This window comes from Bison bison, unplaced genomic scaffold (genome assembly GCF_000754665.1).
Source record: "Bison bison bison isolate TAMUID 2011002044 unplaced genomic scaffold, Bison_UMD1.0 scf7180017864452, whole genome shotgun sequence".
Taxonomy (NCBI): Eukaryota; Metazoa; Chordata; class Mammalia; order Artiodactyla; family Bovidae; genus Bison; species Bison bison.
Genome location: NW_011495014.1, coordinates 6,969,286 through 6,995,289, shown reverse-complemented (window position 1 = coordinate 6,995,289; position 26,004 = coordinate 6,969,286). Strand labels below are relative to the sequence as shown.

The window sequence follows — 26,004 nt, the reverse complement described above, 5'->3', positions numbered from 1 at the left end:
TGGGAGTTTCGAGGCCAACCTTCCGCCAGGCAGTTATATAGTTTTCCTGACTTCGGTTTCTGTTTCGATTCTCTTCTTCAAGACTTTCCACACGTAATCAGCTGGGCCGGGAGTGTCTGTTTGGTCGGGGAGGAGCCACCTTTTGGTCGGTTCTGGTAAGGACAGTCCTTCGGCCCTGTGGGAAACAGAAACGGAAAGCGAATTCTCTCTTCCACGGAGTAAGACAGCAGGGCTTCAGCAGTGCCAGCGGGTATTTTGTCTACTTTGCAGGGCTCGGAATGAAAATTCAGACTTCCCTCCCCGCAGCTGTCTCGCACCACCCCTTGTCAGCTAAGATCTGGAGGGCGTGCAAGCGTGATTGGGGACTTCCCAGCCCAGAGGTGAAGAGAGGCTGCCACAGACCCTGATGTCAACAGGAAGTTATTAGGCTTGACTGGCGAATGCAGGCAGCCCCCAGCCCCGCCCGAGTGTGAGATTACAGGGACAAGCAGAGAGATGACACTAAGAAGACGTCTTTTCAGAGATATGTAGCCCCCCAGGGTGAAGTGAGCTCTTTCCAGGATAAGCCTGTCCTCCTGTGGGTCCCCAAGAAGTAACTCTTTCCTCTGGGAATTTGTGGGTGGGTATGAAAAAGAGCAAGTAATGATAAACAGTTAATCAACTTGATTACTTTCGCGTAGATTGTACTGTTTATTTGGCTTTGACCAAGGCCTGGTGACAGACGCGGAAGGACTTGAACTACCAACTCAGCTTAGGAGGAAGCCAAGACTGAAGGTTTTCTATCTCCCAGTATGTAAGTTCCCCATATTCTTTAATATACAACGTTCCTTTAATAAAACAAACACAATCCCCAACAACTTATTTTTGATGTAGCTGCCATTCTTTTCTTGGATTCAATACAGCAAGTTTTGGCTGAAGCAGCCAGGAACTTAATTAGTAACTAATGTACCAACTTGTAGTAAACATCAACATTTGTCTATGTCATGAGGGAAAAAAAAAGACACCCACACTGAAAAATGGCAGCTTTGGTTCAGTACAGAAGCCACATAAATGTGAGTCCTTCGGGTTGCTACTCACTCTGGCATTCTGCAGCCCTGGGTGACTAGGGGTGGTAGTTTATCTGCTTCATAATGAGAACCTCATGGTCCAGAATTATATGGAGGTGGAAGGGGTCATTTAGGCCACTGAAAAGATATATTTAGGCAAAGCAATCAGTTGGTGGGCTTCTGACTGCAGTGGTAAAGAATCCACCTGCCAATGCAGGAGATGCAAGAGACTGGGTGGGGAAGATCCCTGGGTCGGGAAGATCCCTGGGTCGGGAAGATCCCCTGTAGAAGGAAATGGCATCCCACTCTGGGATTCTTACCTGGAGAATCCCGTGGACATGGGTTAACAATGCACATTCAGTGAAGTTTGGATAGGCCAGAGAAGTTTGGTGGTGTTTTGCACTGGGTAGGAGAAATACAGAATCTTTGTTTACCCGAGGCATAGAAAATACCCAATTCAAAACGTTATAGCTGTTTTCTGACTTTATTTACTAACTACATTATGTACCTAGTAATAGCTTTTTCCTCCCCAGGAATTGTAATATGCTTAAAGAAAAGACATACTTACACAGGACCACTACAGTACTCTGCACATATGTAGGCCATTGCTGATTTTCCACCTGAATGGGAATTTTATTTGCCTTGACTCTGCTGCTGCTAAGTCGCTTCAGTCGTGTCCGATTCTGTGTGACCCCATAGACGGCAGCCACCAGGCTCCCCCATTCCCAGGATTCTCCAGGCAAGAACACTGGTGTGGGCCGCCATTTCCTTCTCCAATGCATGAAAGTGAAAATCGAAAATGAAGTCGCTCAGTCGTGTCCGACCCCCAGCGACCCCATGGACTGGGGCCCACCAGGCTCCTCCATCCATGGGATTTTCCAGGCAAGAACACCAGAGTGGTGACTCTAGCAACTGGCTTAATGTCAAAACACATAGTGAAAGTTGCTGAAGTCAAGTAGAATGTTGAGCTTGCAAGTGAGCCTGGTTTATGCTTTTCTTTACTGTCTCTTCATAAAATAATTCCATATCTTTAGTTACTTTGGGAAGTTTATATTGTAGGTAGAGGATAAACACATTATATGCTTAGTTATGTGTATACAAAATTATCTGTTAGGACTGTTAAGGTCCGCCTCCCCCTCCCCCTTTCGTTGCTTGCAGGTTGTATTCAGTATTTCAAAGCAAAAACAAACAAACAAACCAAAAAACATTGTGTCCCATGGTACTCATCTTTAGTCCTTTAGTTTCAAACATTGGGGAATAAAAAGAGGTTATTGATTAAATATAGAGAAATAATGTCATCTTCTTAATACCATGAAATTGCTGTCCTGGTGAAAGACGATCAAAAATGGAGGTTTAAGTGTTTGGTATTTAGATTATGGCATTCATTCATTCAATCACTTAAAAAAATAATTATTCAGAACCTACTCTGTGACCAGTGCTGCCCTAGAGTCAGTTTATAAAACTTAATAACGTTCCTATTTTTATGGATGTCGCATTCTAATGGGAGGAGGAAGACGGGAAATAAATAATAACCAGAAAATATACAGTGTGCATGAGGACTTTAGTAACATCTAAATAATAATGCACATTGCAGTTTCACGGATGCTTTTCCATATAGATGCCCTCTCCTGACCCTCACTGTTAGCATCACATAATACCCATCAATAACGATACATATTTACTCTCAGGGAAGAGTTGCCTTGCTGAATGAAGATTGAGTGATGAGAACTGATTTTGAGGGAAAATAGAAAGAAACCACTATTTTTAGGATTGGGCCATTGCTGAAGGAAAGAAATTGGGGTACAAAGAATCTAATCTCTCAAAATGTATCCTTTTTCTTCTGTATTTTTACTGCATAGTTTCATTTATTTTCTCCCTTTTGTTTTAATAGAGATTTTCTATGTCAAGTTTCTTCAAATAATTTTGTTTATCATCCTCCTCATTGCTTCTAAATGTAAGTTTCTGTTTCCTTTCTCCTTTGAGGTAGGAAATCATACTGACCTATATCTTTTCCTTTTTTCTTGAGCTGCCCTTTCTTTTTAAACGCAAAAGAAATATTTCCATCTCTATCAGTTTTAAAAGTCATCTTTTAGCATTCTGTTTTTAAAATAGTCACTCAGGAAGATACTAGATAATAGGTTCTTGCTGTTAACCACCTTACCATTTGAGTTTTCTTCTATTAAGAAGTAAGAAAAGTCAAAACTGCCATGTCTTCAACAAACTAGAACTACAATTTAATGGCCATACATGGCAGTCATACCTTTTCCAAAGAAAATGACAATAATTTAATTTGATGAGGAAATAGTTCTAGAATTGTCATTCTGTTTTTTTCACTTGTTTACTAAATTGTATCAGGAAAGATCCTACTCTGTATAATTTAAAGTTAGATGCCCTTCCACTGGCAGAATAGGGTTGTGATTATGCTTAGAGATTGTGAGCTCAGGAGATGAGGATTTACATCTCAGCACTGCCTCTTACAAAGAAGGCAATGGCACCCCACTCCAGTACTCTTGCCTGGAGAGTCCCATGGACGGAGGAGCCTGGTGGGCTGCAGTCCATGGGGTCACTAAGGGTCAGACACAACTGAGCGACTTCACTTTGACTTTTCACTTTCATGCATTGGAGAAGGAAATGGCAACCCACTCCAGTGTTCTTGCCTGGAGAATCCCAGGGATGGGGGAGCCTGGTGGGCTGCTGTCTATGGGGTCGCACATAGTCAGACACGACTGAAGCGACTTAGCAGCAGCAGCAGCAGCAGCAACTGCCTCTTAATTGCTGTGTCATCTCAGGAAAATAACCTCAAATTTCTCAGCTGTAAAATGAGAATAATGATGATATCTGTACTATGTTAAAAGGTTGTTGTAAGCACTTAGCCCTAATCCTGGCGTGTTACACATACCCTATACTTGACTGCCAGCAATTTTTTTGGACAAATAATGAGTAAGAGATAGTGCTAGCACTCAAATAATACACAATTTATAGAGGAAATAACTTAGTTATACGTATAAACATTATATAGTAACTGGCCATCTAACTGAGTTTTTACACAGTATCCCTTTCTGCAAGAAGCAGAAGCTGATAGGTTGATACAGCAGAAAAGTTTGAAAGAATACTGTTTGTATTTCAAAAATATAAATAAGTCGAAAATAGAAAAAAAAAAGCTAAGTTTACCAGGTCATGATAACCATTTCCCAATTATTTTCAAAAATTCAGTTTTAAAGTTATAGTTTTAAGTGTGCACTTTTGAAAGCTTTTCAACACAAATATTTGGGCAAAAGTATCAGGTGTCAGAGATACATTTTCCAAACATCCATTTTTTTCTAAATCCTTCCTCCATAGCTTAAGTCCTTTTAAAATTTTACTTGCATATTTACACATCTTTAAACAACACCTTTGCCTCAAGGGCAAAGACTGACTGAGCTTCTTTTATTTTACAATAAATGTTCAAGAGCAAGCTACAGTCAAATGTTGGTAGAGTGCCTTGTCTTTTCCTTGAAATCCTGGTTGGCATGTAGCTGATGGGCATTGTGGGGTTAGCAGTCTCAGCCTGGGTCCATTCTGATTGAAGAGTAGCTGTTTTAATTGCTTACTACCCATGCCATACAGCTAGTTAAATATTTTTATTTCTCTTCTGCTCTTATACAGCTGACAAAGTCTTCAAGTAGGGACAGAGACATGAGTTAGTGCTTAAAATGAATTATTGAAATCACATATTGAGATAAATCCAACCAGACTTCTGAATTGCTAAATAAGAGAGTTACACTAAGATTTAAAAAATAAAGTATTGTCAATTACAAATTATTTTTATTATTAATGCACTAGATTATATCAATTACTTTTAAAAATCTTGTTTTATTTTTATCTCATCCCTTATTTTTAAGTTTTTTTTTTTTGTATTTTATGGTATGTCATAATTGTACATGTAAAGAAAATGTATATTTATATATATATTAGGGGGTTCATGTTCAAAGATTTTAGCTGATAGAGATCAAGAATAAAGTACTTGACCTCAGCTCTAGAGAGCCTTCTAAGGGCTAGTTCAGTTCAGTCACTCAGTTGTGTTCGATTCTTTTCGACCTCATGGACTACAGCACACCAGGCTTCCCTGTCCATCACCAACTCCCGGAGCTTACTCAAACTCATGTCCATTGAGTCAGTGATGCCATGTCCATCGAATCAGTGATGCCATCTAACCGTCTCATCCTCTCCTCCTGCCTTCAATCTTTCCCAGTATCAGGGTTTTTTTTAGTGAGTCAGTTCTTCACATCAGGTAGCCAAAGTATTGAAGTCTCAGCTTCAGCATCAGTCCTTCCAATGAACATTCAGGACTGATTTCTTTTAGGATGGACTGGTTGGATCTCTTTGCAGTCCAAGGGACTCTCAAGAGTCTTCTCCAACACCACAGATCAAAAGCATCAATTCTTCTGCACTCAGCTTTCTTTATAGTCAAACTCTCACATCCATACATGACTACTGGAAAAACCATAGCTTTGATTATATGGACCTTTGTTGGCAAAGTAATGTCTCTGCTTTTTAATATGCTGTCTAGATTGGTCATAATTTTTCTTCCAAGGAGCAAGCATTTTTTTAATTTTATGGCTGCAGTCACCATCTGCAGTGATTTTGGAGCCCCCCAAAATAATGTTCCCATGGTTTCCCCATCTGTTTGCCATGAAATGATGGGACCGGACTCCATGATCTTAGTTTTCTGAATGTTGAGTTTTAAGCCAACTTTTTCACTCTTCTCTTTCACCTTCATCAAGGGACTCTTTAGTTCTTCTCTGCTTTCTGCCATAAGGGTGGTATTATCTGCCTATCTCAGGTTCTTGATATTTCTCCTGGAAATCTTGATTCCAGCTTGTGCTTCATCCAGCCCAGCATTTCTCATGATGTACTCTGCATATAAGTTAAATAAGCAGGGTGACAATATACAACCTTGACATACTCCTTTGCCGATTTGGAAGCAGTCTGTTGTTCCATGTCCAGTTCTAACTCTTGCTTCTTGACCTGCATTCTCAGGAGTCAGGTAAGGTGGTCTGGTATTCCCATTTCTTTAAGAATTTTCCACTGTTTGTTGTGATCCACACAGTCAAAGGCTTTGGCATAGTCAATAAAGGGCTAGAGACTGTGATACATTTGAAGAGGAGTATTAACAAGAATGAAGGTGTGGAGGTGAAATGGGAGAGGGCTCCAGGAGGAAAGTGGAATGCGGCTTTTAGATTTTGGAAGTCGAACTTTCAAATTACTCGTGCTATTATTGCTTTGTGACAAATGTCAGTATATTAACACGTGGAACCTGAATATATTTCAGAGCCTATTGCCAGACATGTGCTGTCCAGATGATTTGTTCCTGAATTGAATATTTTAACAACATTAATTTTTATTTAAAAATAGTTTATATTCACTGTAGAAATTTCAGGGGGAAAATCACATCATATTGAAGACTATTATATGAATTACTTATAATTCCATCACCAAGAGATAGGCATTATTAATATATTTCCTACCATTTTTTATTGCATAAATGTATGTGTAAATGCATATGTGTGCACATATATATACACACTCAACATCTGTTCATTAGAGGGTGAACTGAGATGGTCTTCCGTAGAAGGAAGAGATCTCCAAGAAAGAGATCACCATAGGTAGATCGTATTGACATTCCAAAGGGAGAATCTGTGAGAGATTCCTGATGGCAGAGATGGCCAGAATATGACAAGTTCATTCCTGTGTTTCATTTGCTGTACTGACCTTAAGTAGTCCCAGGTCTGGGCTTCTCTTGTGGCTCAGATGGTAAAGAATCCACCTGCAATGCGGGAGACCTGGATTTGATCCCGGGGTTGGGAAGATACCCTGGAGGAGGAAATGGCAATCCACTCCAGTATTCTTGCCTGGAGAATCCCAGGGACGAGGGGCCTGGTGGGCTGCCGTCTATAGGGTCGCACAGAGTCAGACACGACTGAAGTGACTTAGCAGCAGTAGCAGCAGTGGCTCCATGTGGTGGAGCAGAGCTACATAGAAAAGTGTAGCTGTAGAAAGTGAGAGAGGGAGCATAGATTGAGAATTCCATGCAGGGGAGACGATGAGAGCATAAGCTCTACAGAATTTATCAAATATTTTATGAACTGTGCCAGACTTCACCATGCTCTGCAGGATAGGAGGGCCATTTCAGTAGGCATGCTTCCAGCTGCGAGGTAAAGATGACGCTGAGTAAATGTGACCCAGCAACAGGGAATTGACTTTTCACACTTAACAGGAAAAGCCAATAATTCATTGAGGTTAGAACTCTGGGGTGTGCCCTATAATTTTCTTTTCTTCTCTTTCATGGTTGCAAAATGACTGCTACAGCTCCCCACATCATTTCTTCCTACAACTCCAGTTCAAAGCAGGTTGTAACAAGATGAAACATAGAGTTTCTCCCACTTGCGTTTTCTCAAAGGTGAAGAGAAAAATGCCCCACGAGTCTAACGCAGAATTTTTTTTATATATCTCATTGGCTAGAACTTGGCTGTGTCCACCTCCCCTAAAATAAAGTGATACTTGCTCAAAACACTTAAAAATTCTGATTTTTAAGGCATTGTTTTTTTATAGGAGCTCAAGCCATTTTATTTCAAAAATAACCCAAGGCTGGCTAGAAAAATTTGTCTTTTAGATGCTTTCCTTATCCAAGCACACACATTGCCCTCCCAGAGAATCCCCAATAGGGGTACCAGAGCAGCCACTCAGTTCCTTGTTGTGTGGCAAAGTGAGCTAGAAAGTTGCTCTCAAGCCTCCCTATATATTTGTCTCACAGGCAGACATATATACAATTATCCATTGCATCAGAATCTCCACAATTGGAGCTTTATTGTCAGTTACTTCTCCTTTCAATTCCACTTGTGATACTAGTCTCCAGCCAGACTTGAGAACTAAGGATTAGGGCCTCTACTAGCATAGCACCAATGGAAAGTACAATGAAGTCTCATCGTCCACTATAAAGTCACATTTAATTCACGAATACTGAACCACTGCCCCTGGGGAAGTATAGAATTAGGTTCCTGAGGTCATAATATTTCTAAAATCAATTAATGCATAACGTTGTTTTCCGTGTGTTTCTCTTTAAAGACCCCTTATTTAATATATGTTGTTAATTCACTAACAATATACTCAGGGTCAACAATACTGTAACTCATACCTGAATAAAGCATATCTAACACATATTTCTCTTTGAGGCACATCACAGCCTTCCAGTGCTTGGATATGCCAGATAACACTTCAGGACTATGCTTGGGGTCATTTCAAACAGTGAAATCACCAACAAAAAGTGAAAAATGATGAAACATTAATGCTGAACATGTGTTGAAAAGGACGCTGGTTTGTAAGGTGAAAACTGAAACAAGAAGCAGAGTATCCCTTTTTTAAGCCTCAGCTGGGAAAATTAAATTTTATAATATTTTAAATAGAATAGTTCCTGAATACACCTATAAGAATTTAGTTTTTCTCCTCTGAATTCCTAATGAGAACAGATGTATCTGAGTCCTGCATTTGTGTGTCTATTTGCACATTTGTGTTGAGGATGTAAAGATCCAACAGTTCTAGGGGGCTTGCATGGTCTTTCCCACCCCTCAGAACTGGTACACAATCCTAGAACTTAATCAGAGGGTTCCATTTCATTGATTCTTTCTCCCTCAAATGCAGTAAAAATCACAAGACAGATATACTGTACTATGTGGGAGATTTTTAAAATTTTAATGAAAGAGTAGTTCAAATTATTTTGTTACTACAAATGATCTATTTAAAATACTTAAAGAATTTATGATTTTAATAGATAGAGTAATGTTAATAAGGATGCAAACATGGACTATGAGTGTTAACTAATTTTCTACATTTCAGAAATGTTTTGTTTTTCAGGAATAGACTGTTTACATGCACAGTAATGTGCTGTGTGTCATTAATTAGAAATTAAAAATAGTAATTTCATTTAGTATTTGTAAAACACCACAGTGAACTGTAGAAAAAAACCTAAACTTCCTCACAGAATGAAATTCTAAAAGCTGACCCAGGGTCTTAGGTGGGGCCAAACGCTGCCTTTGGCCTATTAAGTTCCCTGGAACCTCAATGACCCAGCTTCTCCTATGTGGAGCCGACAGACTCAAAGCAGCACCAAATCCTAGACATTCAGCTGTAGTCATACCATTCACTTCCCTTGCTTCCTTCCTTAGGCTCTTCTGTACAGCGACTGGCTGCTGATGGTGATGCCTCTGCCGCCACCTTGTGGGAACTTTACTATCAAATCTTAATTGCATCACAATTGATTTGGCTGGTATGAAGTCAAAAAAACTATCCTTTGCCATTCATTTTTGTGATACTGTATAGGAAGAAAAATAAAATTTCAGAAAGAATAACATACTGCACCATACCCAGAAAGCAGACTCATCTAGTAACAAAATGTTTAGTCTTATTTATGTCATATTCATTGATTTTTATTTAATGCAACTATATCTGGAATACAAAGTCATAAGTGGTAGAGAATGTCACCATATAATTTTTATTATATTCCATTAATATGAAATATGAAATATGTCATCCCAGGAAACTTTCCTGTTAAGTAAATCAAAGGTAGAAACTTGTTAGCACATGATACTATTTGACTTTCTTAACAATATGAGTTTGAAGTGGTATCACCTTATGCTTCTAATTTGCATGCTTCTGAATTTGAAATAAAATTTTGTATCAAATATTTTTTTAAAGACATTGTTTCTATACTATTCCTTTTCCTTGAAAATGCCATTTTTATGGAAGAAACTGGAGCTTTTTGTCCAATACTTAATTACATGAGTTAAAATATGTAAACAGCATTTTTTCTTCCGTTAGAATGGAGAAAGCAATGGCAGCCCACTCCAGTACTCTCGCCTGGAAAATCCCATGGACAGAGGAGCCTGGTAGGCTGCAGTCCACAGGGTCACTAAGAGTTGGAGTGACTTTACTTTCACTTTTCACTTTCATGCATTGGAGAAGGAAATGGCAACCCACTCCAGTGTTCTTGCCTGGAAAATCCCAGGGATGGGGGAGCCTGGTGGGCTGCCGTCTATGGGGTCACACAGAGTCGGACATGACTGAAATGACTTAGCAGCAGCAGCTATAATTATAGATTTTTTGCCAGATAAAAGAAAAGGGAAATTATCTATATTTCCCAATGGGAAGATAATTTAGTATAAAGTATTATATTTTATAAAAACAGAGAAAACAGTAAAAGCACTAATTTTTCTAGTAGAGAATTTCACTATTTTGCAAAAGTAGACTGAGATTCATAGAAGTTGTATTATTCTGCCCAGTGTCACACAGCCAGTAAATGAACTTGGAGTCATTGATCCGTCTGAAATATTTACTGCACTGTTCCATCAAGAGTTAAAACAGACGATAATGAGTAGAACCTATTGTTTTAAAATGTAGGTTTTATTGTTATTCCAATAGGATGAGGACAACAGATCAGGAGGTGATGGCCAAGTTGGTTACAGTTTGTAATAGGAGGGGCACACCAGACCATGCATAGGGAAGCACCAGGGTCAGTCAGGAGGTATAAAGAGCCAAGGAAAAGGATGAGTGGAGCCTGCATTTTGGTTTCCATGGGAAAGGCCAGGCAAGGCAGGGTAAGCAGGGTTAGAATTGGCTAGTTTAAATAATTTCAGCAGGCTCTGGGTCATAGAGGCTGTTTCTTCCAGTTGCCTCGTATCTGGCCCCAGGGAGATTAGTGCAGAGGATTCTGCCTCTTGACAAGACAGATCCAGAGAGAGGTGGTAGTTCAGAGTTCAGGCCCTAGATTACCTAGTTTGCCTACAAAAGACCATGTTGAGTCTTTTGCTGTCTTTAATAATTGGTTAGCCCCTGGGAAGGGCTTCCCTGGCATCTCAGTGGTGAAGAATCTGCCTGCAATGCAGGAGTGCAAGTTCAGTCCCTGGGTTGGGGAGATTCCCTGGAGAAGGAGGTGGCACCCCACTCAAGTATTCATGCCTAGAGAATCCCATGGACAGAGGAGCCTGGCAGGATCCAGTCTGTCCATATGACCACAAAGTGTCAGATATGACTGAGTGACTAAACACATATACACAATTCCCTTTGGTAGGTTCTGGGCTTCCTTGATAGCTCAGTGGTAATGAATCCACCTGCAATGCAGGAGACACAGGGTCGATCCCTGGGTCAGGAAGATCCCCTGGAGAAGGAAATGGCAACCCTCTCCAGTATTCTTGCCTGGGAAATCTCATGGACAGAGGAGCCTGATTGGCTACAGTTCGTGGGGTCGCAAAAGAGTCAGATCGACTTAGTGACTAAACAAGTCCTGGGAGGGGCAGTTAGTCTGGCCCCAGATCCCAGAACTTCAAATATTTAGAAAATAAGAAAATGTAGTTAGTGTATCAATTAACATACTCTCTTGAAATCAGAATGTGTATGTGAATGAATGAAATCAGTGGAGTTAATAAAGGGAAATTGTCCTAATTCTGTTATAGGTATTAATTCGTTATCTGCATGATGTGGTTAGCGAATAGTGTTCTACATGAACATTTCTCAACTATCAATCAGAAGGAAATAGCAATATTGATCTAAATATCAACTATCTGGGGGGGCTTCTGTGGTGGTCCAGTGGTTTAGAATCTGCCTTGCAATGAAGGGATGTGGGTTTGATCCCTGGTCAGGGGACTAAGCTCCCAGATGCCTTGGAGCAACTAAGTCTGCACGCCACAACTAGAAAGTTCGTGCACCACGGAAGATCCCAAGTCCGGCAAATAAGACCTGATGCAGCCAAATGAATAGACACATTAAAAAATTAAAAAAAAATATGAACTACTTTTTTCATCCTTGAATAACTATGATAAAGTCATAATAAGCTTGAAGATACATGTTTGCTTAGTTAATACTTAAGGTTGAGATTATAACCATTTAATTTTCAAATTTATACTGAAAAAGCTCTATCTTAGGCACATGCTTTTCTAATAGAAATCAGTTTTTTATTTCCTTTTAAACAGTTTTTACTTTATGTGTATATTTATTTAAAATAATATACGAAAAACATTTTATACAGGAATTTTAACTTAAATGTTCATGTTGATGTATGGCAAAACCAATACAATATTGTAAAGTAACTAGCCTCCAATTAAAATAAATAAATTTAAATTAAAAAAATAAATATTTGATCTTTCTTGCCTACATACCTAAATATATGCTACATCCCCACTCACCCCTTTTTGGTAAAGTTTCTCTTGATTTAATTATGTTTGCTGATATCATTAACTACCATTTTAACAATTATGAGCCAACTGTGGCCTAAAGATTCTGTTGCTAGGTTACATCCTCCTCTGTCCTCCCCCTCCCCCTTTCTTCTGAGCTGGTTGCCATAGTGCCTCTTGTAATGGGTGGATCAAGTCTGTAATGGAATCATGGTGGCTGAATAAAAACCTAGGTTTTCTTTCATTCTCCGTCTCATCTCCATAGCCTAATTGCTCAGTCAAGCATTTGGTTTTAACGAAAGAGAAATTCGCTATTCAATGTAATCTTTCTATAAATACTAACTTTAAGCAATTTATCTGGATTTTTGCCTTACAGAAAAATTACATAAATTGAGTCTCTAATTGAAGAGCTGTTAAATTTTGGCAGGATTATAAATGTACGTTATGGAATTGGTTTCTCTTCACCATTTTTTATCTTTTCCACTTGCCTCTGAGGATTCATGCTCCACCCTCCCCTATACCCCTGTACCCCGGGAGGCTGTTGTGTCCCTAAACTCCCTTTTTCTTTGGCTTTTGATGGAGATCGGTCATTGGAATTTCTGAAAGGAGATTGGAGACAGGGAAGAGAGATAGGGGACTCCCTTCTATCCAGCGTATCTTACATACCTCCACTGAAGGTCATGACAGGTGGCCCTCTCCACACAGCAGCTCTTTCCAGGTTTCAGGAGCTGTCTCCTTGCCTTGCCCCCACAGCCTAAATGTGGTAATTGATTCTCACTGTTGCTTGCACTGAGAAGCTGTATCATCCCTTATTGGTGTCTCTTAACTATGTCAACATCTTTGTAAATAGTGACTTTATTATAATCCCTCAATTACTGTTTGAGTATGCCATCTGCATTTTTAATAAATAAATGTACCAACAACTAGAGGGCTTCCCTAGTTGGCTCAGCTGGTAAAGAATCCTCCTGCCAATGCAAGAGATGCAAAAGACATGGGTTTGATCCTTGGATAGGGAAGATCCCCTGGAGAAGGAAATGACAACCAGCTCTAGTATTCTTGCCTGGAAAACTCCATGGACAGAGGAGCCTGACAATTTACAGTCCATGGGGTCACAAAGAGTCAGACACAACTGAGCACTCATGCACAGCAACAAATGAGTTTTATGGGTAGAGGCCAGAAAACAAAGCAACAGTTTGAGATAGACTAAGTTGAGCAGATCTTGGATGGTGCATTAATTGAGTTTCTTATACCCACTCTGGTGATGGTTTTTGCACCATCACTGATCATGGATCCTCATCTGTCTTAGTACATGTCATAATTCCTATCCTCTGGGACCTTACAAAGGGTGTACTAAACTTTTTCTTTTACTTAATTTCTAATTTGGGAGAACTCAATAAAGTGCTTTATAGCTTAATTCTTAGCTTTTAAACAACTTAGAAAGCTTAAGCCGGGAACTTCATTCATTTATTCAAAACTACAGGAGCACTTTGGGTTATCATTTTCCAAACATGAAAATCAATTAGGTAATGTTTTGTTTTAAAAATATTTTGCAACTGTTTTTTGATCTGTGCCTACATTCACCATGCGCCTTATTACTATCTTAGTTTCCTCTTAAAATGTATTGAAAACTGGTGCTATTTATTTCAGAAGGTTGTTGTGAATATCAAATATAATATTCTGCAAAATAGCTGTGAAAAGTATCATGTGCTATATAAATACCTAGATCGTAGGGGAATTCCCTGGTGGCCAGTGCTTAGGATCTGTGCTTTCACTGTTGAGGGCCCAGTTCAATCGGTTCAATCTCTGATCTGGAAACTATGATCTCAGAAGCTGCACAGTGTGACCAGATTCATAAATATATAAACAACAAACATTTATGGAAAACAAGATTCTAATCTTTTCATTCATTCTTATTACCAGGTCTTATTTCTACCAGCAATCTTATCTTCACACATGCATCTGTGGAAATAAGATGATCTCAGCTTTTAGGCAGTCCGTGATCTATTTAAGAATTGGATCACTTTTATGGTTTTGATCAAATTATTTTAGGTTTTGGTAACTCAAACTCACACAACATATGTTACTGACTGAAGGGATAAGCACCAACCAAAAGTATCAATCAATGATATTTCATTTCTATCTTTCTAGAAAGTCAGTGTTGTGAGTGTATGATCTCATGTTAATATGGGGTCTGATATTCACAAGCATGAAACCTGTATTTAAAATTTAAGACAGGATTTCCCCGGTGGTCGGTTATTAAGAATCTGCCTTTCAGTAAAGGGGATTGGGGGTGGGGTTCCATCCCTTGTCGGGGAACCAAGACCCCACTTGTGGTGGAGCAACTAAGCCCATGCACCACAACTAAGTTTGCATGCCACAACCAGAGAGTCTGTGTGTCACAGTGAAAGATGCTGCGTGACACAGTGAAGATTCTGTGTGCCGCAACGAAGACCCAATGCAACCAAATAAACAAATAAACATTTACAAATAAAATGTAAGACAGGTGTTTTTCCAATATTACCTGAATCACAGGTAACTTCACCAAGGCTATTAATTATAGTGTTGGTGCTTGTATTGAGCATTAGTGGTAGACACACATTGTGATTAACATTACACATAGCATTTCTAAAGAAGCTTGTGTTGAATCCAGATTGCTTAATAGAGCTTTAGCAATCCAAGTATATTTATTGCTATGTATATATATATATTCAGAAGCTACCATTCTTCACCTTTCTGAAAAGCCCTGTTGACACTTTTCATATATGTATTACTGTTTATTAAATTGCTTTAGAGTTTGTGCTTCTGCCAATAGAGTACTTAACATTACCAGAATCAGAAACAGACAACCGTGTTGTTGAAAGTCTAGCTGAATAAGGTCAATTTGTCAAGTGGCTGGTTTCAATAATAAATGGTAAATAATATTCAGGTTTTTCTTACTTAGGAAGCTTATAGCTCTCTGTCCTCCCTAGCAGGAAGAACCCTTAGGCAGTGCTGAAAGAAACTGAACCTTTGGACTTTTAATGAAATTATTACCAGATGACTTCACTTTGTACTGTCATATTTTTATACCTTGTGAAAGTAACACATATAGAGCCTTCATTATTTCATGTTGAAAACACAATGAATAATTTCTGGAGAAAGTATAATTACTGCACGTCTATCAATTAAAGCAATGACATGAAATCTATGTGAATATATTTTAGCATGAAATAAATTATAGGGTGGAACCAAGGTGATGACACAGCAGACACTTATGACTGTGTCTCCTCTTCCTCACCTTTTAGATGATTTATGTTACAGATAACTGTGGTCCCTTAAAATTCATTTATTGAAGCCTAACAGTGTGATGGTATTTGGAGATAGCATCATTGAATGGTAATAAGGTTTAGATGAGGTTATGAAGGTGTGCCCCTCAGAGTGGAATTTTTAGTGCCCTTATAAGAAACACCAGAGAATTCACTTCTCTGTCTACCTTTGGCTAAAGGCCATGTGTGGCAACAGTGAGAAGGCAGCCATATGCAGCTCAAGGTGTCTCACCAATCCTCTGGCACCTTGATCTTGAGCGCTCAGTCTCTAGAACTAGGAGAAATAAATTCCCATTGTTTAAGCAGTCCTATCTATGATATTTTTGTTAAGGCAGCACAAGCTGTCCAAGACATTGGGTGTGCATAATTTCTCAAACTATGTGGATTTAAAGGTTGCCAGAATCACTTTGCATTTATAATAAGCTTTACCTTTAATTCACTAGGTCATAATCTGTTTCTATCATTCATTAATTCTACGGAAAACAATGTCAAAGAGGCATTAATTTCTTGGGCCCTCTCACTTTCATTGCCAATAGGAATGACTTCCATTTTAAGGCCATTTTTGGTGGAATATCTCTTACAGAATTCTTCACTACTTCTTAACAGTTGCAATGTATCAGGTGGGAAATAGAAAGGTTCAGTAAGGAGCAAATGCTGGGTGATTGGTAGGCACTGTTCCCTCCAACAAGTCTCTTAGACCAACAACCTACTTAACATTGTTACTTAGTCTCCTAGGTGTCTCAGATCTAACATATTCAATATTGATTTTTGATTTGGCTATCCCAAACAGTTCTTCCTCCAGTTGCCACCATTAACAATGATACACAAAACTGGACACTAGTTAAAGAAGTAAGGGTAATTTAAATTGGTCATAGACTATTAATAATAGGGAAATTATAGGGAAAAGAATCTGATGTGAATTGAACTCAACTTTGACTTGTAGATAGGTGACTGTGTGTTTTAAAGGGAGGATGAGGGAATAAGGGGTGGGGGTAAGTGAGGGCCTTGTAGAATCTGGAAAGCAAGAAAAAATTACAAAGGGCAGGAAGAGGGGTCTAGCCCAAGCGAAATCCTTTGGGGTTTGCCAAGTGGCACTTATCAGAGTAGGCTGCTCCGCTCTCTCAGAGAACTGGGAGATGGGACCCTATCTTCAGGTGCTGGCTGCAACAAGCCAGCCAGTAACAGTAAATTCTTTTGGAAGCTTTGAGTCTTCTCATGTGTGCACTTTAAGGGGACTAGGGTCATTCTAGGGATACAGCCTTGAGCTGTTAGAAACTAAGTTAGTTTTTGTTCAAGTTTGTGTGGGCCAGGGTTAAGAAGATCGCTCAGAAGAACCTGGCTAGAGTTTGGCCAAGGAGAGAAACTTTGTCACCAAGCCAATAATGGTCAAATCCAAAGCATCAGTAAATCAAGAAAGCTATACCTTAAAAATTGAAAATTATCTGACCACTTCTTACCATCTCAACTGCTGTTCCATGGTAAGTCACCATTATCTCTAAATTACCAACAGATTGCTGATAGATCTCCTTGCTTCTCTACTAATCCACTTCAGTCTATTGTCAGTATAGCTGAAAGAATGATGCTTTAAAATGTAAGTTACATCATGTCCAGCTAAGGCTCCAACCCCTTAAGTGGCTGTTATCTCACCCAGAGGATGAAAGAATGTGCTTGCAAAGGTATGTAAAGTCCTGCTGTGATCTTCCCCAACGTTCCTGCTCTGTAACCATTCTATGACTCAACCTCTGGTTCAATCCACACCAGACTCACTGGGCTCCTTACTTTGCAGCAAACAGGTAATCAGATTTCTGGATTATAGCTCTAGTTCTGCTTAGAATATACTTCCTACAGAGAATTTCATGTCTAACTTTCTCATGTCCTTTAATCCTTTGCACAAACATCCTTTGCTTTACAAGGCTACTTTGGGCACCCCATTCTATACTGCCACCTACTTAGTCACCTCCCTACCCCACCTCTGTTTTCATGTTCCTTTTGTTCCACAGCATTTATCATCTTCTAACATATCTAGTCAAGGCTATGGTTTCTCCAGTGGTCATGTATGGATGTGAGAGTTGGACTATAAAGAAAGCTGAGCACCAAAGAATTGATGCTTTTGAACTGTGGTGTTGGAGAAGACTCTTGAGAGTCCCTTGGACTGCAAGGAGATCCAACCAGTCCATTCTAAAGGAGATCAGTCCTGGGTGTTCATTGGAAGGACTGATGCTGAAGCTGAAACTCCAATACTTTAGCCACCTCATGCAAAGAGTTGACTCATTGGAAAAGACCCTGATGCTGGGAGGGATTGGGGACAGGAGGAGAAGGGGGTGACATAGAATGAGATGTCTGGATGGCATCACTGACTTGATGGACATGAGTTTGGGTGAACTCCGGGAGTTGGTGATGGACAGGGAGGCCTGGTGTGCTGTGATTCATGGGGTCACAAAGAGTCGGACACGACTGAGCGACTGAACTGAACTGACCACACTATATATTAATTTACTTATTCATTATCATTAGTTATTATTTCTTATTCTTCCTGCTGGAATATAAGCTCCACAAGGGCAAAGACATCCTCCCCACTTCCACTGATGTATATTTTTTCCATCTAAACTTGTACTACAATATAGATGTTAAATAAGCATTTATTGACTAAAATGAATTAGGCTATCTATGTGAAATTTCTTAGTGCTATAAAATAAGCTCCACTCATGCTGTTTTTCATTAGCTGGTATATCTTAGTATTTGGTGTATAAATGATTCCTGAGAGGGGCAGATTCTGGCTCTGAAGTTTGCTGAGGAGCAGTAAATATTTACTGTCTCTGTTTTCCTATGTTTTCCATCTGTGAAGAGGGGGATAAAGAAAAAATTCATGTAGAGGGAAAGAGAAAGTGAGATGGGCACAGATAGGAAAGGGAACCATCGTTATTTCACTGTTTATATTGTATTAGTAAAGGTATTGGTTAGTTGAATATCTAAACTCACCCTGAGGCCAAAGACCACCAAGATTTGGAAGAAATACTATAAGTAGACATAGTCATGAAAACTTTACACTTGTCAGAAGGCATGTATTTCCTGTGTAAGAGAACAAATTTTAGGCTCATCTTAGTCAAAACCATGAATTTTCTTGTTTATTTCTCTAGTTATTGGTGTGCCATTTTTTCTGCTCTTTAAGACCTCTTCACTTATGGTGTAAATAATTTTTGTTTTATTTTAAAATACTATGTGGGTAGAGAGAGAGTAAATGGGCTCTCTCCTCTAAAGCAAGACCAGTGAGTCTGGTGTGGATTGAGCCAAAGGTGAGTCATAGAGTGGTTACAGAGCAGCGGCACTGGGGAAGATCACATCAGGACTTTACAGGCCATAGCAAGCATATTCTTTCATCCTCTGGGTGAGATAAGGGCCACTTATGGGATTGGAGCCTTAGCTGGACATGATGTAACTTATTTTTTTAAAGCGTTGCTCTTTCAGCTGTGATGTCAATAGACTGAAGTGGGTTAGTGGAGAAGCAAGAAGATCTATCAGCAAAATACAAAATTTTGTATTTTAAAATACAAAACAAACAAATGTATTGTTTAAGAGACCACATTTTGCAGCTAAACTTCCTGGGTTCTAACCTCAGCTTTGCTATGCTAACACTGCATTATAGATAAGTGATATTCAACTCTCCACCTTAGTTTTTACATTTATAAAATAATAATTGTCTATACCTGATGGAGTTCTTTAGAGGAATAACACTTCACAAAACAGTGCCTATTACATACTATTTATTATTGTTGTTGTTTAGTCGCTAAGTCATGTCTGGCTGTTTGTGACCCTATGGACTGTACTCGCCAGGCTTCTCTGTCCATGGCAAGGAAACTGGAGTGGGTAGCCATCCCCTCCCCCAGGGGATCTTTTGGATCCAACGATTGTCTCCTGCACTGGCAGGGATATTCTTTGCCATTGAGCCACCAGAAGAGTCCATTTACTCTAGAAGCTATTTTTTATGAAATAACAGAGTAATTTATGAAAAAACATGTACAACTTAAAATGGTTTTTATACATTCTATTTTCATAAAATGATACTGTTCATACCATATTCAGTGAATCATGGAGCAAATTGTCATTACTGTTACTATTGAGCTGCAGCATGAAGGCCTGCAAGCCTATGCTTATCCAGACTTAAGTCCAGAGAAATGTCTTTGATGTCTGCAACAGAGACATCAAAGGTTTAAGGGATGGGAGAACTTGCACGTCTGACACGATATCCTTGAGAAAACCCTACCATGCCTGGGGGACTGCGGGCGGGACACTGGGTAGTCTTTGCTCTAGGGGCCGGGAGTTACCAATTATAGGGGGAATTGACATCAAGTTGATTTACTGGTTACCAGGGGAACCAGCAGAAGGCCTGTCCCTCACTGCCCCTTTTGATAAGCTATCATTGTGGTTAAAGTAACAGTTATTAGCCAGGGCCTGGGGCAAGTATGTGGGAAGGTCAGCCAGGTGAGCAGGGTGTAGGTGAAGCAGGCACTCACTGGTCAAGCAGGGGTTATACAGAGAGGAAGAGAACAGCCATCTTGGGTTGCTGTATCACACAATTACTTTTAAAAAATACTCCTATTGATTCATTTGAAATTTCAGTTCCTACAATTTATTGTTCCTGGGAAATTTATTATATGAAATAATGGGTCTAGAGAGAGATACAGTAGACTATAGTGTTGAAAATCTTCTCTGCATCTCAAATGATAGTGTAAGGGTGGTAAAATAATTTTCCGTTTACCCTTCCGAGTTCTTGGCAGAGATCCCCATAATAAAAAACAGACGAGCAAGAGAAGAAAATCCCAGAGGTTTACTAACACATATACTCATGTGTATGTTGTTGTTATATGTGTGTGTGTGCTTAGTGGTTTCCAACTTGTTGCTGAGAGTCATTTCCAACTCTCAGACCCCACAGACTGTAGCCCACCAGGCTCCCCTGTCCAGGGGATTCCCCAGGCAAGAGTACTGAAGTGGGTTTCCATGTCCTTCTCCAGGGAATCTTCTTGACCCAGGGATCAAACCTGCATCTCCTGCAGGTCTCCTACACTGCAGGCAGATTCTTTACTGCTGAGACCAGGGAAGATGGCATGGGAGATAATCAGAGAAAATGAATAATTCTCAGAGGTGGCTTAGAACTTTGGCTTAAATGCCATCTTCAGATAAAGAGAAAAGGAAGGTATGAGTAAACTACCTGTGGGGTAGTTACCAGGAAAAGAAGGATAAACAAGCATAAGATTTGTTATATAGATTTAAGTCCCTGCCTTCGTTATGGCAAGGGTCCACATTTGTCTCAGAGTACTCATCTCTGTCCTTTCCGGTAGAGAGTGGAGGAGTGTCACTTTGGTCCTGCTTTTAGACAAATGGAGAATAGAGAACTTTTCTTGTATCTGCTTCTTCTCGATTGCCTTCCAATAATCCTTATGCCAAAGTGGCGTATTTTGGGGTGGGATATTCTGCTACCCTTCAGTACGAGTTTCCCTGGCTAGTTCTTTCTCTAAGAAAGAAACACACTACCTAGAACTTCAAAGGGTCTGATATCTTTTCCTATTTACCAGCTAAGAAGTAGCCTGCCACAAATTCACAGAAGTTGACAGAAGAACAGAAGAGGTTTCTCTGTCAGAGACAAAGGACTCTGTTACTCATAGTACAATAGGCTGTGGATTCCTCAGCCTGGAGGAATTCTCATGAATTCCTTTTGTTCCCAAGTTCCACTGAGTGAAATGAAGCTGCTAGATGGGTAATAAAGAAGCAATGGGTTTGAATCACCATGGAGGAACTCTAAGTTTAGGAAAATCCTGCGAGCACACACAAGCAAACTTTTCCCTGGAAGGAGAGTTTCACTTTGCTATCCTGCAGTCAAGCTTCTCTCAACGCTTGAAGAAAATAGTATCTCTATCTTGAAATTATGGGTTTCCTAGGTGGCAATAGTGGTAAAGAGTTCACCTGCCAACGCAGGAGACATAAGAAATGTGGGTCGGGAAGATCCCCTGGAAAAGGGCATGGCAACCCACTCCAGTATTCTTGCCTGGAGAATCCCATGGATGAGGAGCCTGGAGGGCTATAGTCAGACATGACTGAAGTGACTTAGCACATCTTGAAATTATATACGAAGAAATGCAAGGGGCCCATGGAGTGTTGACACAAATGCAATGCATTGATAAGGCTAGTACAATGAAAAGAAGATGCACAAAAATTCTGACCAGAGATTTAGACTAAAATTGTAAATGTAAAACACTTGGTCCTTTCTGAGCATTTCTTTGAATATGTAGTTAATCAACTAGAATAAAACTTTGCAATGATTTTGATAGGGACAGAATGGACAAAGTCAGTGTTTAAATAGTGAATCACACTAGGGGACTGTAAATAGAAAAATACAAGAGACCCCTGTAAATTAAGAGGGTTGCTTAACCACAAAACCACGCAGGCTTGCTTAATAACAAAACCATGCAACAGGATGGGATGGGATACGCCCCCAAACAATAAAGCAATGGTGGTATGAGAGGCACATCCTGCCCTGTGAGCTCAGTAAATTTGTGATCCCTAGGACATGCTCTCTGCATACATAAAAAACAATTTGTGGACCTAGTTTGATCACACAGGGACAAGAAAACGACCCTGTTCAACCTGGAAGAGGAACTAATGATGGAAGCACGACATCTACTCAAGAAAGACAAAGAAGGTCTTTTCCCCCTCGCCACTCTTCCTTTGATTATGAAACTGTAGCCCATGAAATTCCTGGGGCACGACATTTCTCACTCACCCTCTTGTAAGTCTCACAGGTGTCCTATTCTAATAAACCACTTCTTATTTACCTCTTTGCTGTGGCTGAATTCTTCTCTGCCCTGAGCCATAAAGGACTATGATACCAGAGCTCTTTGCAGCCCCCTTGAAATGATATCAATTGGTTTCAATTTGTTTCGCTTTGTAATGTTTTATCACTTGATGCTTTAATGAGTCAAATGTTCTTTCCTCTTATCAAAAAATTGTTACCATCCCCCTTTATCTATTTATGCCAATTTAACCTCATTGGCCAAAGTATTTCTTATCGCGTTAGCGGAACCAAGGCACACTTTCTCAAGGGTGCTTTGTACCTTAGCAATCTTCCTTTCTGTCTCTTTCTGGGAAAATTAGGTTTTACAATGTTGAACAAGTTCCTCCTCTGTAGGATAGCTGAACAAGTTCCTCCTCTGTAGTTACTCAGCTTTGCAAGGTTAATTTCCCCTGCCAATAGGTAACACTTTCTTCCACATCTTTATTTATTTATTTTTTCGTCCATATTTTTAAGAAACATTTTAGCAGTTGTCTTATTCTTCAGAGGTAACTCAAAATAATATCATCATGGTCTTTTTGTTTGTTTCTAAACTAAATTTACAGCTGTCCTTCCCATGTGCATTTCCTTTTTTCAAGCTGGAGCTGCAAAATCCACTTGAGCTCCAGAGAAAAGCAGTACTGTTCAATGACTATCACTTAGTAAATCAAAGTAATTAAGCATTTAACTTTTCACTGAGTGATTAAAAAACAAGCTGCTCCTTTCAATGGATATTATGAGGAGGCACAACTCAAGAGTTAAGAGTTTGCCCAAATGTTGAGTCATCTATTGGGTTACTAGATAATATATAGAATGCCTTGCAAATTATCAGCGAATAAACAGCAAATCATTTTTTAGTACAAGTGTATGTCTCATTCAACGTTTGGGACATACTCATATTTTTTTAATTCATTGTTTATTTTAAAATAAAATTTAACTGAACATCCTGTATTTTTATTTGCTAAATCTGGCAACTCTTGTCACCATTTATCTACCAAACAAGCTATAATAACCTTTTTGTAAAATCTGGTGTCAAGAGCGTTTTAGCTTAGACGCACTACCTTTGGAGTAGAAGTCAGTTTCATAATTTTGGTGCTACGGAAAAAGAGATGTAAGTAACTGCAAGTTTTGAAATTCACAGATACATATTTCGTAGTCCATCTTTTAAAAAGTGGACGAATACGTAAAAAGAAGCCATGGGCGGGCTGGTCTGGGATTTCTAAGGTGAAAAGAAACCAGCCTTGAGAGCCTTTCCAAACAGCGTGGAAGTTAACTGCAGCAAAGGTATCTTTGCAGTTTAGGAAGGCTAGAGCGCGAGACCTAAGCTAGTCAATAGGGGCGGAGTAGGAAAAGGCTGGGCGCGTGAAGCCAATCAGAGACGAGATGGGTGGGACTAGACTTGGGGAAGGGGCGGGCCTAGGCCGGATAGGCTGCGAAGGGCAGGTCTCAGCCAATCCGAACCGAGTAGGTTGGGTTTGGACTCAGAAAAGGTTGGTCTCTAGGACTTGAAAGGCGCTGCAAGTGCGCCTCTCAGCCTCACCTGCTCCTGCACCTGCACCTAGAGCTCCGCTTCTCTCTCAGCCGGGCGCTCGCCGACCCTACGGCTGACGCTCGCAAGATTGTTATGGCCTACCCGGGATACGGAGGAGGGGTGAGTCCTGGCCGGTTCGGCGCGGCCTCCACCCCCGCGGGATGTGAGGCCCCTGCGGGCGGTGGCCATGTGCCGGGTTCACCCTCTGTCGGTCCTTGCTTACTTCTGCTTCTGGTACTCGGCGGCCCCAGGACTTTGCGCAGTGTAGGAAGCCGGGGCGGGGGCCAAACGGAAAGCCGCAGGTGTTCTGGTGCCTGATGGCCCCTTAGGCGAATCCTTGTGGAACCACGGGTATGGAGTGTGTTTAGAAATTTCTTTCTTAAGATAGAGGAACAAAACATCCTTCTTGTTCCCAGTATCTTTTTTGGTCCACCCTCCCTTCAGCCCTCCTCCCCCGCCCCGCTTCCTCAGTTTTGCTAGACATCCTTTCCCTGATTTTTTTTGACTATTTCTTTTTAGTTCTTTATGTTGCTTATGAGTAAATTAAGATATGCTAAATGCCTTCTAGTGTTTATTACTCTACCAAGGGCAGTCTTTTCTAAACTTTGGGGGGCTGGGTTGTGTGGGAGAAGATTATACTTTCTTACCTAATTGTTTATCCTGCATCACCTTTGGGAGTTGGGAGTTGTAGTATCGACATGGTAACAGCATATACAACAAAATTTATACGTATTTTTGAGGTAGTATTACAGTGTGGTCAGAATTTTCAGGCATAAGGATATATGTTAAGCATAGAAAACTTGTACAGATGAGCTATTCATGGAAGAAATAGAATGAAGAATAAGTTCCAAGAGTAAAAGAAAAAGGGTAAACTTTCTAAGGGCTTCTCTGATAGCTCAGTTGGTAAAGAATCCGCCTGCAATGCAGGCAACCCCGGTTTGATTCCTGGGTCGGGAAGATCCTCTGGAGAAGGGCTAGGCTACCTATTCCAGTATTCTTGGGCTTCCCTGGTGGCTCAGCTGGTAAAGAATCTGCCTGTTAATGCAGGAGACTTGGGTTCTATCCTTGGGTTGGGAAGATCCCCTGGAGAAGGGAAAGGCTACCCACTGTAGTATTCTGGCTTGGAGAATTCCATGGACTATGTAGTCCATGGGGTCGCAAAGAGTCGGATATGACTGAGGGACTTTCACTTTCAATCATTTATAAATAAATGTTCCAGAAAAGACCTTTTCAATCTCTTTAAAAAAAAAAAAAAAAAGGTAGGAGCAAGTATCAGATCATTATACTATTTAGATAGCAAAGGATACTTACCAAAGAGTGATGTAAAACTTTATTTAAGATGCTACAGTAGAGGGTCTAGGTTCACTAAGGCTCAGTGGTAAAGAATCCACTTGCCAGTGCAGGAGACATAGGTTCAATCCCTGGTATGGGAAGATCCCCTTGAGCAGGAAATGGCAACCCACTCCAGTATTCTTGTGGGGACATCCCAAGGATAGGGAAGTCTGGCTGGCTACCATTTATGGGATCTCAAAAGTCGGACACAACTTAGCGACTAAACAACAACAAAATGCTTATACTTGGTTTGGCCTCTCAGAAAAAAATTTTTTTTCAGTTTTTCTTCCTTCTGTGAACCTTAAGGAGGTAAGGGTCTCCAGTAAGCATTATATTCTTAGATATGCCCCAGGCCCTGATTGCCCTCCATGTCCTTGGAGGCCTTAGAACCAAAAGTCTAGGTGTTTGTTATTGCCTCAGAGCAAAAGTTGCTTTGGGAATTTTGCTAATCCTTTTACCTCTGGATCAAGACTTGTCCCCCAGTACTGGCCTGAAACTTTCCCCCAATCAGTGAGGTAACTCAAAAAATAATATTTTATGCAGTTTTTAAATTTAAGGTTGATCTTTATATCATAGTTATCCTTATTAGAAATAGGATTTTTTTCCTTCAGTATATTTTTGTAATTTATAGAATTTAAATTCTTTTTAGAAGGTCCATTTTATTTACCTTTTCAAATGTGTTGGTAAAAAGGTTTTCATAAGCATTTGTTTATATATATATATATATGTATATATATATATATATATATATCGGAGAAGGCAATGG

At 40.0% G+C, this 26,004-nt stretch overlaps 1 protein-coding gene and 1 long non-coding RNA gene across 3 annotated transcripts in view; both read left to right on the top strand.

Moving 5' to 3' along the window:
• Positions 1–6: 6 nt before the first annotated feature.
• LOC105002384 lies at positions 7–9,763 on the top strand. 2 transcript variants are annotated; one of them, XR_826950.1, is made up of 3 exons: positions 7–250; positions 681–789; positions 9,248–9,763. It is a non-coding gene; the product is annotated as an uncharacterized LOC105002384 (long non-coding RNA). The 2 variants fall into 2 exon arrangements; XR_826949.1 differs by having other exon boundaries at positions 681–793.
• A 7,171-nt stretch (positions 9,764–16,934) lies between these two features.
• Positions 16,935–26,004, top strand: part of GCA (grancalcin, EF-hand calcium binding protein) — a 25,476-nt gene continuing 16,406 nt past the window's right edge. The window contains exons 1-2 of the mRNA XM_010859021.1: positions 16,935–17,030; positions 23,844–24,026. Coding sequence (XP_010857323.1) covers positions 16,935–17,030; positions 23,844–24,026 — 279 coding nt within the window. The remainder of the gene's footprint in view (positions 17,031–23,843; positions 24,027–26,004) is intronic.